The 17,404-nt window shown below is 40.7% G+C and overlaps 2 protein-coding genes across 3 annotated transcripts; both read left to right on the forward strand.

Annotated features, from left to right (window-relative positions):
* The first annotated feature begins 401 nt into the window (after nucleotides 1-401).
* Nucleotides 402-15,356, forward strand: LOC308100114 (uncharacterized protein). Of its 2 annotated transcripts, XR_013934411.1 has the most exons (6): nucleotides 402-1,352; nucleotides 2,515-2,678; nucleotides 3,481-3,637; nucleotides 4,222-4,348; nucleotides 4,926-5,907; nucleotides 14,768-15,356. XR_013934411.1 is itself a non-coding variant. In XM_080449017.1 (5 exons), exons 1-5 carry the CDS (start codon nucleotides 828-830, stop codon nucleotides 5,807-5,809), a joined length of 1,857 nt encoding a protein of 618 aa, XP_080305143.1. In that variant the 5' UTR covers nucleotides 402-827; the 3' UTR covers nucleotides 5,810-6,369. The 2 variants fall into 2 exon arrangements, 1 of the variants encoding a protein (XP_080305143.1); XM_080449017.1 differs by lacking the exon at nucleotides 14,768-15,356 and having other exon boundaries at nucleotides 4,926-6,369.
* On the forward strand, nucleotides 8,277-14,775 carry LOC308100115 (uncharacterized protein). Its single transcript, XM_080449018.1, has 5 exons — nucleotides 8,277-8,747; nucleotides 10,169-10,332; nucleotides 11,081-11,219; nucleotides 13,246-13,408; nucleotides 13,807-14,775. The coding sequence occupies exons 1-5, from the start codon at nucleotides 8,529-8,531 to the stop codon at nucleotides 14,709-14,711; spliced, it is 1,590 nt and encodes a 529-aa protein (XP_080305144.1). The 5' UTR covers nucleotides 8,277-8,528; the 3' UTR covers nucleotides 14,712-14,775.
* Nucleotides 15,357-17,404: the final 2,048 nt, after the last annotated feature.

The raw sequence follows: 17,404 nt of genomic DNA on the forward strand, positions 1-17,404 counted from the left end.
GCCCGCCACTTTTTTTTACACCTTAGTGCCGCTTAGCGGAGAGTGTGGCTGTGTAGAGAGGGTCTCCCCGAACGCGTGCGTACCTCAGAAGTTCCGGCACTAAGCACCGTCTCCTGTCCAGTGTCCAATTTGTATAGGCTATGCACTCCTTTGAACAGCATCTATCAATTTAGATAAATAATTAATGTTTTAAATCCGTTTTTGTTACACAGAAACATAATATGTGATATATAGCTTCGTTTAAATGCTTAATTTATAGTTTTAATGTGCAAATGAACCGTTTTTCAATGGTTTTCAATGGTTTCTTTTTACTCTAGAGGGTACTCTTATTCTGAAGAGATCGTCCACCGGAAGTCTTATATTTGCTCCGTTATATTTGCTGACTGAACACTGCTAGCGCGGTGCTACCGAGTGTGTGTCTTTCAGCTGTTAAACATCTTCTCTCTCAAATTGATAGAAAATTTAAAAAAATTACAAGGCTATCGCGTCACCAGACTTTCCACCTCGGAGGAAAACCTGGTATTCTTTCTAAATCTAGAAAAAAGAACCGTGTTTCCGGTGGTTGGTTCCGGTTGGCGTCGCATTGTTTTTGAGTGGTACCAGCCACTCCTACACTTGAGTCGTGTGTGTGGGGGTCCGTCAGACGTCCGTCCCTTTGAGCACGGCCTCAACAGCAGCAGCTGATTGCAACACAAGGATGCAACCAGTTACACTAATTCAAAGGCACCACTCTCTTCACACTGGGTGTGAATGTGATTTTTGTTCCCTACATAATGCGAATCAATTAGTTCAGTCTCGCTAGTCGCGCCACGAGTTAAAAATAGAAAATGGACATACCAAACGTATGGCCACCGGATGACGTAACGTTCGTACCGGATCAGAACCCTGAAAATGGTCCTGATCCCAGGCTACCCAAAGTCTGTGCATACCCGACATGCTTCAACCCTGATGTGACGATAAAGACCCCGACGCAGTGTGTGTATCCCGGCTGTACAACCAGGAGGTCCTTTGCTTCCCAGAAGCGTAAAAGTTTTCATTCTTTCCCTACGAGTGAAGAGATGAGGACACTGTGGCTCACTGCCCTACACATGGAGCCCAACACTCTTTTAGATCGGCATCGTACGCTCTGTAGTGACCATTTCACACCTGATGATTTCCGCCTCAAAGAACCAGAACCAGAGCCAACAGAGAAGAGAGAGGGTCTAAGAAATATAAAACGAAAGGCAAAGCGAAAGATCGAAAGGACTAAACTGAAGGCACATGCAGTTCCAAGGACTGCTGCTCCAAAACCAGATGTGCCCACTGTCAAAGTACACAGACAGAATGAAGCACACAGCAGAACACAGACACAGGTAGGAAAACTAAACCATGCAAATTTGAAGAAGGAAAAAATACATTTATTGCAGAAACAAAAAAAAGGTAGGGCAAGTGATATTTTTTGGATAAACAAAAACTTTTTTGTTTGTTAAAAGGTTAAAGCATTATATTCTGATAGCAATTATTGCTATATATAATATAGTGTTTGTTCAGTAACAGTAGTCTCTCCGTCTCTCCAGCTCTTAAATAAAGAGAGAATGCATTTTCAGGTGGGTGGCCAAATGTCAGCCAATCAGGAGAGAGTACCAATTTAACAGCTTCAAATGTATAGTGTTCCAGTTCCATTAAAATGTATAGTGTTCCAGTTCCAATTTTGTCTGCTTATTTCTTCGTGTCATCATCACTCCCATTTTCACTTGTTCATCCTGTATCCTGTTCTCTCCTTATTGGATAAAATTGGTATACCGACCTGAAAATGCATTTTCTGTTTACTAAGCCCCTGGCTGTTACTGAACATACACTCTATATAAATGATTACTATCAGAATATAGAGCTATTTAACACTTAAAGGAAAATCACTTACCCTTAGTAGCCCACTTTCTCTTAATGGTGTCTTGTTCAGGCTCCCCAACAATTAACAAAGCCCGGGACAGACTGCAGTGTGTGCAGAACTCAGCTCACATCACCCCCACCCTTGAACACCTACTATGGCTTCCGGTTAAGTTCCGCATCACCTACAAATTGCTCCTCCTCAACTATAAAGCTCTCCAATGCCCTAGCCTAGCCCCATGGTACCTGTTAGACCTCTTCCATACACCACAGGGGGTAACCTTTGGCTTTCTGACTTGGGGCTCTTCTCCATTCCCACACCAATAGGCGGACCTTCTGGGATAGAGCCTTCAGTGTGGCAGCCCCTACCCTCTCTTCTTCTCCCTAAAACAGAACTTTTATCACAGACCGAGTCGCATGTTGCGTTGCATTGCTCAACAGACATGCAAAAGTGTCACTTTTCAGCTACAGTCACCTTTTTGAACCCAAATAGGGCAATTGTGTGACACCTGACCCGAAAGAAAACAACATGTTGTCACCTTTTTCACCTCGGGCTGTTTGCATGCCTGGCTCAAGCTTAAGCTATTTAAAATGTGGGTGTAATGTCATATGAAACATTGCTAAACATGTTTGGTATCTCTTTACTAGTTGGAGGAGGAACCTCTGGCTGCAGTGTCGGTGAAGGAGGAGATGGAGGAGTCTCAGGTGACTGTGACAGTGGAGGAAGAGGATTATGTGGTGGAGAAGGTGCTGGATCGCCATGTGATGAATGGAAGGGTGAAGTACCTCCTCAAATGGAAAGGTTTCTCAGAGTGAGTCCAAGCCTCCTTTCTCCTCACATTATAAAACAAATGTTCTCTGTGTGGAACAAACTCCTTCTTGTCTACCGACCCAATAGACTGTGCATATATGATCAAAGTCCCTTGATATATTTGCTACATAGATGGCCAATTCCACGCCTCGTAATAGTACAAAATGGTCTGGTCCCCTAAATGGTCAGTCTGGGCAGTGGGCACGGTCACTCCACGTGAGCGTCAGATCGTGTGAATGTCTTGTGATCACTGTTAATGGATCTCGTGAGAGTGTGTTGTGGTCAGGCCTGGAATTTCATCCTTTTAGGAACTAGGGTCTAGGCCTCTTGACCTTTGCCAAATGTCAGGGCAGGAAGGCCATCAAAATAATGCAACAATGATTAATCCATAGAAATAATTAAATCATTTAAATATATATTTATATATTTAATACATAGTATAACTGTCAGTGAAATAAACTGAGCAAAAAGCTCTTAATTAAAAAAAAGAAAAAAAATGTAAATTACCGATATTTATAGAAACTCTTGAGTCAAAAGTTCACACACACTCAGCCCTGGACTAATCAGAGTCATTTGATTCATTTGAAGATAGGGAGTCAGTCCCTACATTTGGGACGGCAGGATGAAAGTGGTTAAAATTGGGACAATGAGTCATTGACTCAATTTGAGACGTAACTGCAGACACCGATGTCTTAGTTAAATAAATGTCAGACAAACTGGTATCTGGTGGGCTCTACATAAACTTGGTTTCTATAAGCTGTGTGTGTGTGTGTGTGTGTGTGTGTGTGTGTGTGTGTGTGCAGTGAGCAAAGCACATGGGAACCAGAAGACAACCTGGAGTGTCCCGACCTGATCGCTGAGTACATGATGCAGAAAGAGAAAGAAGGGGATGGGAATGCAGCCATAGAGACACCTGCAGACGGAGGAGAGGAGAGAGGAAGCAAGAGGAAGATAGACGAGGTGAGAAGAAGGGGATAGAGGAGAATAAAAGTCTATTTAAATGTCTAGCTTTTATCCTGCTAGGATAAAAACAAAAGAACAGCAGTACTAGACGTACTGCTAATGTAAATAAAGGTCCCCCAAATTGATATGTATTTGATTTGTCCCTGGACCCCCATCTGACAAGAGTTTTTGCCAAGGTCCCCATAAGAGAACATTTGTTGTGAACATTTAAAAAAAAATCTCATGACTTTTCAAAATGTTTGCACAAAACATTTCACATTTCACAAAAGTTCACAACACGTTATGAGCTAGTAAATCAGCAATTTTTGAATAGCCGCAGTATAATTTAGGGTTAAACATCTGCCTCGATTACGATGAAGAATTATTATTATTTGTAATTGTGAAAATTAGCTCATCTACAAGCTCACACCGTGTTGCATCGTGTTGTGAACTTGTAGATTTGCTATTTTCACTATTTTTGTGTGACACCATTGTACAACAAAGTATAATACAGACTACGGTACTCGATGTAGTCGAGTTTAGCTTCTCGGTTATTCGATTAACCTACATGAGCATTACAATGTTTAATGTATCTTTTACAGGTAGTGCCCTCAGAGGACTCCTGGGATGAAGAAGAAGATCAGACGGTGCCAGTGGACAATAAAGACAGTGATTTTGATCCCACGGATCAATACAATATCGACAGCGAGGTTACAGAGAGTGACTCAGGTATAGGGCTGCAACATTTCTCATCAATTATTCTATCGATTGCTTTTTGGGTACATTTGTTGGGTTTTAATTAGTGCTGCACGATTCTTGCTCAAATGTGAATCACGATTTTCCTCCATGAGAATTGAGATCACGATTCTCACACGATTCTCTTGTAAATATAAAAATATTAAGTAAAAAAAAAAGAAAAAAATGGTTTGAAAAACAAAACGCCATAATTTCAAATCGAGATTGCATAGGTGTCTGAATCGAGATCACGATCTTTTTTCGATTAATTGTGCAGCACTGGTTTTAATTATATATTAGTTTATATATTAACAAATTGATTAGCCACTATTTTATACTTCATCGCACAATGATTTTGTGCAAAAATAGCAGGTCTACAAGCTCACAAAGTGTTGCGATGCCACACGTTGTGAGCTTGTAGATCGGCTGTTTTCACTAGCTTTGAACCTATAATGACATGCCCAAAATTGGGATCGATTATTAATCGCTTATTTTATTAAATGATCATTTTTTATTTTTTTTATCATCTGTTAAATTGATTAGTTTGATCAACTGTTGCACCTCTACTCAGGTACTGATGAGCTTGATGAAGAGGATGAAAAGATTGATGGAGAAAAACGCCAGCTGTGTCCCAAATGCGGAAAGTTACTCAACAAGATTCATAAGAAGACTCACACGTGTGATGAATACATTCTCAAGCCCTATCCTTGTTATGCGTGTGGCAAGTGTTTTGTTTCCGAGTGTTATCTGAAAATCCACAGCAGGATCCATAAGGAAGGCTACCAGCATAGGTGCACCTTCTGCTTCAAAACCTTCGAAGTAAGGGGAGACAAAATTGCACACGAGAAGCGCCATCTACCTGCAGAGAAACCCTACCAGTGTCCCGACTGTCCGGAGGTGTTTGCCACGCGCCAAAAGCGCCACGACCACCAGAAGAGTCACAGAGGCCCCTGCTGTCAGATATGTGACATGGAGTTTCCTTCTCGCTTTAAATTGGAGAGGCATATGGTTGTGCACACGGGAGCAAAGCAGTTTGTATGCGAGGTGTGTCAACGTTCATTCAGCCAGGAAAGCCACCTGAAATCCCACATGCGTGTCCACACAGGAGAGAAACCCTACCAGTGTCAACACTGTGATGAGAGCTTTAATCACAATGTTAGACTGAAGAGTCACGTCCAGCAGTACCACGGACAAGTCCTCCCTGACCCAGGACAGAAAGTGCACATGAAGACGACGAAAAGGAATGGCTCTGAGGCTGAATTAGATCCGTCAAATGAAACCGAGACCAATGCTGTTGATGCTGAGCAAAGTAAGGAAGACGCAGAGTACAACCCTGAGGAGGAGGAGAGGGAGATGAGAGAGGAATTGAATAAGCGTAAAAAGAAAGGGTATCAAAAAACCTCAGGTAGACCCAGAGGAAGGCCAAAAAGAAATGCAGTGCTCACCTCAGATTAGGGTGGAGCAATTAACTGAAAATACTGTATATCGAAACCAATATTTAGAACCTGTAATCTTAAGACTTCATCTTGTTGATGTTTGCCCACTAGATGGCAGTGTGTCCTTGTACTAATAATATTGGGCATCCAAATGAAACATGAGCATGTGACATAACAAAGGTTACTTGTTGTAACATTTAGCTGTGTTCCATTCATAAAGAGTGTAAGTGTATAAGAGATAAGTGTATCTCGAGAATTTAGGTCACCTTTTATTTTATTGTTTGTATTTTAATGTTCTCACTTGCCTCTGAAGGGAAATTACAAAAAACACTGTTGGAATGTAACTAAATGCATTTACTCAAGTTTTGTACTCATGCGTTGTGAGCTTTTATTTTTGTTCTCCCCAAAAGAAAAAAGTTCCATTCTTTTACTTTGAAACTGTATCCAGTATGTTTTGATAATAATACTTTTGTAATTGTCTTTTACTCAAGTAAAGTATTTTGAATACAGGACGTATCGGAGTATTTTTTTATATATTGTGGTATTGCTACATAAGTAAGTAAAAAAAAAGTGAGTACTTTTTCCCACCACTGCCAAAAAGCTGTTTTGCAACCAGCTGATTTGGGGAATTCTGTATCCCATGGAAACGGCGGGGCCCCCATTGAGAGCAGCCTCCCCCTCCCCCGCACCAACCCCTCATCTCAATGCACTTTGCACAGGGCATTGTGGGTGGGGTGACGTAAGGGGTCCAAAAGCAGCGAGGAGAGACCCTCATGCAGGGGGACCCTAAATTAGCCCATTATAATCGGGAAAGCAGCTGTGTCATTTTAGATTCTAAAAAGCATTATTTATTTTATACTTTGGCTATTCAAAAATAGCAGACCTACAAGCTCGTAGCGTGCCACTTCTTGCAGCGCTACGAGCTTGTAGATCTGCTATTTTTGAAAGATCCTGAAAATGTGTGCAAATCTTTGAATATATATGTTATTTTAAAGCGAACAATTTGAACTCAAATCTTTATTTCTGGGGCTCCCTGACCTGGAACAAAATATTTTGAGATGGGGTCAGCGGCCAAATACATATCATTTTGGGGGTCCTTGACGAGACACATTTTGAGCACCACTGATACAGCAACAGTTACAGTAGCTACAGTACAGGAAGTCCTGCTAGCCATATCTGTTTTGGGCAAGCCCCCAGAACCCAGTGGTTTCATTGAAGCCAATTGAACATGCTGGCCATTCATGGTAGTGCAGGCGCGTGCAGGCCTGGGGCTTCAACACATGAACGCGAAAACGGTTTCGACCAATGGGCTCGACTCACGAGCATGCGCACGAGCTTGCGCACGGGGCTGCGCGCTTCTGTGACGCAAAACGCGTCACAGAAGTGACGCGTTTGGAGCCCCAAATAGGCCTCGCCCACCAAATTTCCAACCCGGAAGAAGCGTTCAAATAGGCACATGCGCTGGGTGGCGAGCGGCCTTTTTGCATGTAGTTGAAGCGCAAGGGGGCGGGTGGGGAGAGTGTCAGCGCACTTAAGTCAAGGCACAGACTACTGTGTTGTTGACAGACAACGGATGCACGCTTATGAGAAACAACAAAAATAAAACCTCGCAAAACAGTTGCGTGCATTAGCGCAAGATGAGGATAAAGGAAACATTCAGTCTAAATGTCCAGTTTGCTAATTCACTACTACTGTGCCAGATAATCACCAAGAGAGTAAAGTAGAAAAAAGAAAAAACGTTTCAGTCATTCAGTCCGACTTCACTGTAGCCTATAGCCTTTTCAAAAATTATATTTGTATTACGCTGTCCTGAAAGTTTATAATGTTTAGAGAAATGTAAAGTTTCAAATACAAAAGTAGTAGTAGTAGTAGTAGTTGCGAATTACTGGACATTTAGACTGAATGTTTCCTTTATCCTCATCTTGCGCTAATGCACGCAACTGTTTTGCCAGGTTTTATTTGTGTTGTTTCTCATAAGCGTGCATACGTTGTCCGTCAACAACACAGTAGTCTGTGACTTCAGTGCGCTGACTGTCTCCCCACCCGCCCCCTTGCGCTTCAACTACATGCAAAAAGGCCGCTCGCCGCTGGGTGAGCAACTCAATGCAAGTGGATGGGAGGAGAATTCGGGTGCCCTCTCTATTATTTTTAACTCTATGGTTTTGGGCCATCATTCAACCACAAAAATGTCTATTGAATTTGCAGCCTACTACACATCTACTACTTCTAAGTTCACTTGGGTATTACTTTGAATGTAGAATAATAAATAATAAACGTGTGATACTGTGAACCAGAGAAATCTAGTCGAGATGTTATAGTTTTGACGCGTTGTGAGCTTTAATGTAGATCTTCTTCTTTTGGGCTTGTTTTCGTAGACCTGGCTGGTTGCTTGTTTCTCTCACACAATCTGGCAACACTGACTCAGTTTGTTTACACAGGAAGTGTCTCCCGCCTCTGCAGCGCGGTGCTACCAAGTGCGTGTCTTTCAGCTGTTAAACATCTTCTCTCTCAAATTGATAGAAAATAATTCATTTTTACAAGGCTATCGTCGTGTCACCAGACTTTCCACCTCGGAGGAAAGCCTGGTATTCGTTCTAAATCTAGGGGGGGGAATCACAACAGTGTGAAGAGAGTGGTGCCTTTGAATTAGTGTAACTGGTTGCATCCTTGTGTTGCAATCATCTGTTGAGGCGAATCAATGCGAATCAATTAGTTTAGTCTCGCCGCGAGAATAGAAAATGGACATACCAAACGTATGGCCACCTGATGAACCAGAACCAGAGCCAACAGAGAAGAGAGAGGGTCTAAGAAATATAAAACCAAAGGCAAAGCCAAAGATCGAAAGGACTACTAGACTGAAGGCACATGCAGTTCCAAGGACTGCTGCTCCAAAACCAGATGTGCCCACTGTCAAAGTACACAGACAGAATGAAGCACACAGCAGCACACAGATACAGGTAGGAAAACTAAACCATGCAAATTTGAAGAAGGAAAAAATACATTTATTGCAGAAACAATTAAAAAGGTAGGGCAAGTGATATTTTTTGGTTAAAACAAAAACTTTTCTTTTTGCTTAAAGGTTAAAGCATTATATTCTGATAATCATTGTAATCATTGCTATATAAAGGGTTTGTTCAGTAACAGGAGTCTCCCCGTCTCTCCAGCTCTTTAATAATAAAGAGAGAATGCATCGAATGCATTTTCAGGTGGGTGGCCAAATGTCAGCCAATCAGGAGAGAGTACCCATTTAACAGCTTAAAATGTATAGTGTTCCAGTTCCAATTTTGTCTGCTTATTTCTTCGTGTCATCATCACTCCCATTTTCACTTTCACAATTGGTATCCCGACCTGAAAATGCATTTTCTGTTAAAGGTTTAATGACATTCACTTTTACACCACATTCAAAGTCTTTGTCCTGGTCCTTCAAAAGTGTACAAAAAGTTTTAAGTGAAAATTCCATTCCAGTGATCAATGGCAGGTGTTTTTCTCTCACATTTCTAAAGCCTTTTCAACTGCAATGAAAAAAGAAATCTTTGCCTGCGGGTGTCGCTGGTGAGGGATTTTGCCTGTCAATCATCGCCTCTGCTTCGCCCCCCCCAAAGGAAAGGATAGGGGAGGGGAGGGGCGAGGAGGAGAGTGGGCGGGATTAATCGACTGTGACCTCACTGTCGAAGGGCCAAGCTCAGATTACTTTTCAGCCTAATTATTCAGAAAACCCCAGACCACAGAAAATCCACTGAATGTTCTAAGTTCAGTTTTTTTGGGTGTAATTGAAGTCATAAAACCCCAAATAAAACATTGAAAATAAAAAAAGTGAAAATGAATGTCATAGAACCTTTAACTAAGCCCCTGGCTGTTACTGAACATACACTCTATATAAATTATTACTATCAGAATATAGAGCTATTTAACAAAATTAGCCTACTTTCTCTTAATGGTGTCTTGTTCAGGCTCCCCAACGATTAACAAAGCCCGGGACAGACTGCAGTGTGAGCAGAACTCAGCTCACATCACCCCCACCCTTGAACACCTACTATGGCTTCCGGTTAAGTTCCGCATCACCGACAAACTGCTCCTCCTCAACTATAAAGCTCTCCAATGCCCTAGCCTAGCCCCATGGTACCTGTTAGACCTCTTCCATACACCCCAGGGGGTAACCTTTGGCTTTCTGACTTGGGGCTCTTCTCCATTCCCACACCAATAGGCGGACCTTCTGGGATAGAGCCTTCAGTGTGGCAGCCCCTACCCTCTCTTCTTCTCCCTAAAACAGAACTTTTATCACAGACCGAGTCGCATGTTGCGTTGCATTGCTCAAGCTTAAGCTATTTAAAATGTGGGTGTAATGTCATATGAAACATGTTTGGTATCTCTTTACTAGTTGGAGGAGGAACCTCTGGCTGCAGTGACGGTGAAGGAGGAGATGGAGGAGTCTCAGGTGACTGTGACAGTGGAGGAAGAGGATTATGTGGTGGAGAAGGTGCTGGATCGCCATGTGATGAATGGAAGGGTGAAGTACCTCCTCAAATGGAAAGGTTTCTCAGAGTGAGTCCAAGCCTCCTTTCTCCTCACATTATAAAAAAAGAAAATCTCTGTGTGGAACAAACTCCTTCTTGTGTACCGACCCAATAGACTGTGCATATGTGATCAAAGTCCCTCCCTTGATATATTTGCTACATAGATGGCCAATTCCACGTCTCGTAATAGTACAAAATGGTAAACATGTCTGGTCTCCTAAATGGTCAGTCTGGGCAGTGGGCACGGTCACAGATCTTGTGAATGTCTTGTGATCACTGTTAATGGATCTCGTGAGAGTGTGTTGTGGTCAGGCCTGGAATTTCATCCTTTTAGGGAGTCTAGGCCTCTTGACCTTTGCCAAATGTCAGGGCAGGAAGACCATCAAAATAATCCAACAATGATTAATCCATGGAAATAATTAAAATTTTTATATATATATATATATATATATATATATATATATATATATATATATATATATATATATATATATATATATATATATATATATATATACATAACTATCAGTGAAATAAACTAAGCAAAAAGCTCTTCATTAAGAAAAAAATGTATTGGTGTTTGTGAACGGCAGGATGAAAGTGGTTAAAATTGGGACAATTTGAGTCATTGACTCAATTTGAGACATAACTGCAGACACCGATGTCATCAAAAAAGTTAAATAAATGTCAGACGAACTGATATGTATCTGGTGGGCTCTACATAAACTTTTAGGTTTCTATAAGCTGTGTGTTTGTGTGTGTGTGTGTGTGTTCAGTGAGCAAAGCACATGGGAACCAGAAGACAACCTGGAGTGTCCCGACCTGATCGCTGAGTACATGATGCAGAAAGAGAAAGAAGGGGATGGGAATGCAGCCGGAGGAGAGGATAGAGGAAGCAAGAGGAAGATCGACAAGGTGAGAAGAAAGGGATAGAGCAGGAGGAGAATAAATGTCTTATCTCTTACGTAGGGTGACAGAGGAGAGAGAGAAATACCAGTAGTGCTAAAGATCCTGCTAGGATAAAAACAAAAGAACAGCAGTACTAGACGTACTGCTTATTTAAATAAAGGTCCCCCCTATAAGAGAACATTTGTTTTAAACATTTTTTTTAAAATCTCATGACTTTTCAAAATGTTTGCACAAAACTCTGTTTTACAAGTTCACAATGCGTCACGTTTACTAGCTCACGTTATGAGCTAGTAAATCAGATTTTTTTGAATAGCCGAAGTATAAGTTTGGGTTAAACTTCTGGCTTGATTACGATGAAGAATTATTATTATTTGTAATTGTGAAAATTAGCTCATCTACAAACTTGTAGATCTGCTATTTTCACTATTTTTGTGTGACACCATTGTACAACAAAGTATAATACAGGATTAAGTGGTTAATCAGACTACGGTACTTGATGTAGTCGACTTTAGCTTCTCGGTTATTCGATTAACCTACATGAGCAAGATTACAATTGTAGCGGCCCTTGGATTTGAATGATGACGAAGGTGGATGGTTTCAACGGGTGTATTTATTTTCTCTTCAACACAGAATGAAGCTTTGTTCGAACACCGTGAAAACTATAAAAATAGAAATAAATAATGTTACAATCATATTAAATCATTTCATAGTTTCACTCAACAATAAAATCAGTGCATTTCAAAGTATCACTTTCAAAGTACAATTCAACGATAAAATAGTTAATTTACAGTTGATATAATTCAGTGAATTAATGCAAATACCAAACAAAAATGTACCATAACCAAATCAAAATACCAGACAAACAATTAATAGATCCCAAATTAAATCAGAAAGAAAATCCAAACAAACAAACAGAACACTCCTGTACCTCGCTCCGCTATCCAAAGGGTGCTATGGGCTGCATACAAAACCACCTTGGCTTCAGGTTACTCAAACGATCATTTAGTTGCCCCCAAACGTCACAACAGGCACTGTGAACAATATATAAACTAAACAACCTTACTCCACCTGTGCATTTAAAGTGCAGAATACAGGGTTACAGGTTACAAATAGGCCACAGAACGTTAAAGCAAACAAACAAACATTTCGTACGGTGTCGCGCCGATTTAGGAAACACGTTGGTGAGCGGCCGTGCCTCTCTGTACTGTCACTCTGCTCTGACGGTCTCTGAATGGATCTGTCCTGTGAGTAACGCTAGAACGCCTCAGATAAGGCCGGTCAAGTAACAGGAAGTGTCAAAATAAAAGGTAGCAAACCTCCCTCATTCCAACAGTGGGTCAAAGAGGTACTCTCTATGATACCTTTGGAGAAATTGAGATATAATCGTAGTGGCTCCAAAGATAGATACATTAAAACCTGGACCCCTTTTATAGAATTTGTTGAAAACATACCTTTCACTTGAATACACACTCCCTTATATAATTGACAACGCCCAAAAAATCTGACTCTGTCGGCCTCTGGCTGGAGGCCTACAAGATATAGACGGTTGGATACGAAATATATATTTTCTCATTTTATTTTTATTTATTGCTTTCAATAATGGAACTGTCTAACTTGACCTGAAAGGAACAACATATTTTGTCGAAAGTTAAACTGTTTGGTTTGTCTGTCCGTTTGTTTGTCTGTCTTGTCCTTTTCTTTATTGTCAAGTGATTACTATTATTATTTATTCATTTTTTGTCTTGTCATTTGTCTTGTTATGACCTTGGTGGGAGGGTGGGGGATTGGGGGAATAAGATGTCGTACAAAATGTCATATTCTTGTATTTTTGTCTGCAACATAAGGAAAAATAAAAACAAAGTGTTTAAAAAATAAAAAATAAAGTAGCCCAAAATACACAGGAAGTGTCAAAATAAAGGTATCCCAAATTAAGCAAAATAATAATAAATTAACTTCAAACTAAAGAAACAATTGAAGTTAAAAGGACAAGTGTCACAGACACTTACAACAATGTTTAATGTATCTTTTACAGGTAGTGCCCTCAGAGGACTCCTGGGATGAAGAAGAAGATCAGACGGTGCCAGTGGACAGTTCAGACAGTGATTTTGATCCCAAGGACAAAGATTTTGATCCCAAGGACAAAGATTTTGATCCCAAGGCAAATATCGACAGCGAGGTTACAGAGAGTGACTCAGGTATAGGGCTGCAACTTTTCTCATCAATTATTCTATCGATTGCTTTTTGGGTACATTTGTTGGGTTTTAATTATATATTAGTTTATATATTTACAAATTGATTAGCCACTATTTTATACTTCATCGCACAATGATTTTGTGCAAAAAATGTGAAAATAGCAGGTCTACAAGCTCACAAAGTGTTGCAATGCCACACGTTGGGACCTTGTAGATCGGCTGTTTTCACTAGCTTTGAACCTATAATGACATGCCCAAAATTGGGATCGATTATTAATCGCTTATTTTATTAAATTATATATATATATATATATTTTTTTTAAATATATATATATATATATATATATATTTTTTTTTCATCTGTTAAATTGATTAGTTTGATCAACTGTTACTCTACTCAGGTACTGATGAGCTTGATGAAGAGGATGAAAAGATTGATGGAGAAAAACGCCAGCTGTGTCCCAAATGTGGAAAGTTACTCAACAAGATTCATAGGAAGACTCACAAGTGTGATGAATACGTTCTCAAGCCCTATCCTTGTTATGCGTGTGGCAAGTGTTTTGTTTCCGAGCGTTATCTGAAAATCCACAGCAGGATCCATAAGGAAGGCTACCAGCATAGGTGCACCTTCTGCTTCAAAACCTTCGAAGTAAGGGGAGACAAAATTGCACACGAGAAGCGCCATCTACCTGCAGAGAAACCCTACCAGTGTCCCGACTGTCCGGAGGTGTTTGCCACGCGCAAAGAGCGCCACGACCACCAGAAGAGTCACAGAGGCCCCTGCTGTCAGATATGTGACATGGAGTTTCCTAATCGCTTTAAATTGGAGAGGCATATGGTTGTGCACACGGGAGCAAAGCAGTTTGTATGCGAGGTGTGTCAACGTTCATTCAGCCAGGAAAGCCACCTGAAATCCCACATGCGTGTCCACACAGGAGAGAAACCCTACCAGTGTCAACACTGTGATGAGAGCTTTAATCACAATGTTAGCCTGAAGAGTCACGTCCAGAAGTACCACGGACAAGTCCTCCCTGACCCAGGACAGAAAGTGCACATGAAGACGACGAAAAGGAATGGCTCTGAGGCTGAATTAGATCCGTCAAATGAAACCGAGACCAATGCTGTTGATGCTGAGCAAAGTAAGGAAGACGCAGAGTACAACCCTGAGGAGGAGGAGGAGGAGGAGGAGGAGGAGAAGGAGAAGATGAGAGAGGAATTGAATAAGCGTAAAAAGAAAGGGTATAAAAAAACCTCAGGTAGACCCAGAGGAAGGCCAAAAAGAAATGCAGTACTCACCTCAGATTAGGGTGGAGCAATTAACTGAAAATACTGTATCTCGAAACCAATATTTAGAACCTGTAGGCTGTTTTCTTTTATTTCTTAGATGGCAACGAATCGACAAAAAAAAAATCTATGACAGAAAATTATCGTTCAGTAATCGTACTGTAGGCAAAGGTTTGAAACCGTGATATTGTTTTAAAGTCATATCGCACAGCCCGGCCCCTACTGAGATCCAAGTAAAAGTGGGACTGAAACCTGTAAGGACAGAGAGAGACGTCCATTGGTCTGACTGTCCTGTAAATGACTTCGAAGATTTGTTTGTGTTCTTGCAGAAGAGATTGGAACCTGTACTTCCACCACTGAGTATCAAGTTGTTCAATATCAATAGTGCCACATGATTCACTACTTGCATAGAACCAGTTTGCCCACTAGATGGCAGTGTGTCCTTGTACTAATAATATTGGGCATCCAAATGAAACATGAGCGTGTGACATAACAAAGGTTACTTGTTGTAACATTTAGCTGTGCTCCATTCATAAAGAGTGTAAGTGTACAAGAGATAAGTGTATCTCGAGAATTTAGGTTACCTCTCATTTTATTGTTTGTTGCAATGTAACTAAATGCATTTACTGAAGTGTTGTACTTATGCGTTGTGAGCTTTTATTTTTGTTCTCCCCAAAAGAAACTGTATCCAGTATGTTTTGATAATAATACTTTTGTAATTGTCTTTTACTCAAGTAAAGTATTTTGAATACAGGACGTATCTGAGTATTTCTTTTTATATTGTGGTATTGCTACTTAATTAAGTAAAAAAAAAAAGTGAGTACTTTTTCCCACCACTGCCAAAAAGCTGTTTTGCAACCAGCTGATTTGGGGAATTCTGTATCCCATGGAAACGGCGGGGCCCCCGTTGAGCCTCCCCCTCCCCCGCACCAACCCCTCATCTCAATGCACTTTGCACAGGGCATTGTGGGATGACGTAAGGGGTCCAAATGCAGCGAGGAGAGGGACCCGCACGGGGTCCCTAAATTAGCCCATTATAAGCGGGAAAGCATCTGTGCCATTTTAGATTCTTGGAAAAAATCTGCAAGACCATGAATCCACGCATTTGCATTGACAAAGCATTGGCAAATTCCGCCCCAGAGGTAAAATAAAAGTGCGGTGGGAGCGCGCCCTTAGACTACTGTTTGAAAGAAGGATGAGTGAGTGGTGGTCAAAGGGCAAAAAATACAAGTGGATGGCAGGGACATGTGGGGACCAATAGGACAAGAGGGGCGGCCATAGCTGAGTGGTTAGTGAGCCCGCCTAGGGAACCAGAAGCCCTGGTTGCCCCAGGTTCGATTCCAGGCCAGGCCAGCATATGTGTCGATGAAATGAAATTTGTCCCTGAGCAAGACTCTTAACCCCTAATTGTTCACAGGTTCTCATTGGAAACAAGACCGCAAGGACTTTCATGAACGACCTGTTAAAAGGAATTATCTTATCTTATCTTAAGAGTTGGAAACCCATCACTAATTAGCCTCGTTCCCAGCCCCCAAAAAAATAGATCACTAATAGGAAGACTTGGGATGACAGTGATGATTATACATTAATAAAGGATATATTATATATCTCGTTATTGTTGTTGGGCAGAAACCTTGTCCTTAATTTAACTTTTTGTGTTTTTTCGTAATTGATGCTTTTGAATTTGCATCCTGAAGTAACAGTTTTGGACATGAGGTTTCCGCCTGACAGTGACTATATATATATCCTTGAAGTGTAATTAGTTTGTCAAGGGCAATTTCTAGTTTACCTATTTTTATATTCAGGATTCCCAGATAAAGTTAGCTGGTAAATTTCTTGCTGTTATAAGAAAGTTAAGTAGGTTTATGTCTAAATAACAGCAGGAAACACATTGACAACATAAACCTTGGACAACTTCATTGCATCATACAGAAACGACAACCAATAAGGTACAATTTATTATCAAAATAAAGTGTTTTGCTTTCTATGTTCCTAAAGCATGTCTGTGTACACCATCTCATGACACTGGTCCATTGTTTCACAGATGTGGCAAAAATCTAATAAGTGATCACACATGATATTAGGGAGTGGGTCGGTCTATTTGATGTTGAAATGGAATGTGGGGCAGTTTATTTTATTTAATTAAATACACTATCACATGGATATATAAAACAATTTAATTGAATCTATATTCTGAATTGGTTGTGGTGATTTTTTTTGAGGAGGAGGAGGATGATGATGATGATGATGATGATGATGCCTTAAAAACCAATGGTTCTCAAAGTGGGGTCTGGGGACCCCTAGGAGTCCTTGAGGGTGTTCCTGGGGGTCCGCAGCAAATAACCCTATGTTATACATCTACAAAATTGGTTGGTTAATAAAAAACTGTGACAAACTTTATTTTCTACATTTTTGTTGTTGTTTTGACTAGTGTTATCCAAAGCGCTTTACAATAGTCATTACGCATTCACTCACTGATGGCACGTCACGAGCGTCATGGTTGAACTTCAACCTGGTGTTTGCACTTTCTCCATTTACAACCCGTACATCTACATAAACGTTCAGATTTCAAATATAAAGTACTGACCCCATGGCCACGGACGTTACAATTATTTTCGGGCTCTCAGAAGTACCTGTATCTTCCGTATTGTTCAATAAAAAATATTTTAATCCGATTGGTGGCCATTTTCTTCGCATTTTCCCCATTATGCTTTC

This window comes from Gymnoscopelus braueri, assembly GCF_963280865.1.
Source record: "Gymnoscopelus braueri genome assembly, chromosome: 14".
In the NCBI taxonomy this organism is placed as follows: domain Eukaryota; kingdom Metazoa; phylum Chordata; class Actinopteri; order Myctophiformes; family Myctophidae; genus Gymnoscopelus; species Gymnoscopelus braueri.

What these genes read in the sequence shown, in the direction of transcription:
- LOC308100114 (XM_080449017.1), top strand. Translation starts at nt 828, where the DNA reads ATGGACATACCAAACGTATGGCCACCGGATGACGTAACGTTCGTACCG. An exon ending in AAATGGAAAGGTTTCTCAGA is followed by an intron (nt 2,679 to 3,480) that starts GTGAGTCCAAGC and finishes GTGTGTGTGCAG; the next exon opens with TGAGCAAAGCACATGGGAAC. An exon ending in GCAAGAGGAAGATAGACGAG is followed by an intron (nt 3,638 to 4,221) that starts GTGAGAAGAAGG and finishes TATCTTTTACAG; the next exon opens with GTAGTGCCCTCAGAGGACTC.
- LOC308100115 (XM_080449018.1), top strand. Translation starts at nt 8,529, where the DNA reads ATGGACATACCAAACGTATGGCCACCTGATGAACCAGAACCAGAGCCA. An exon ending in ACAGCAGCACACAGATACAG is followed by an intron (nt 8,748 to 10,168) that starts GTAGGAAAACTA and finishes TCTCTTTACTAG; the next exon opens with TTGGAGGAGGAACCTCTGGC. An exon ending in GGTTACAGAGAGTGACTCAG is followed by an intron (nt 13,409 to 13,806) that starts GTATAGGGCTGC and finishes TACTCTACTCAG; the next exon opens with GTACTGATGAGCTTGATGAA.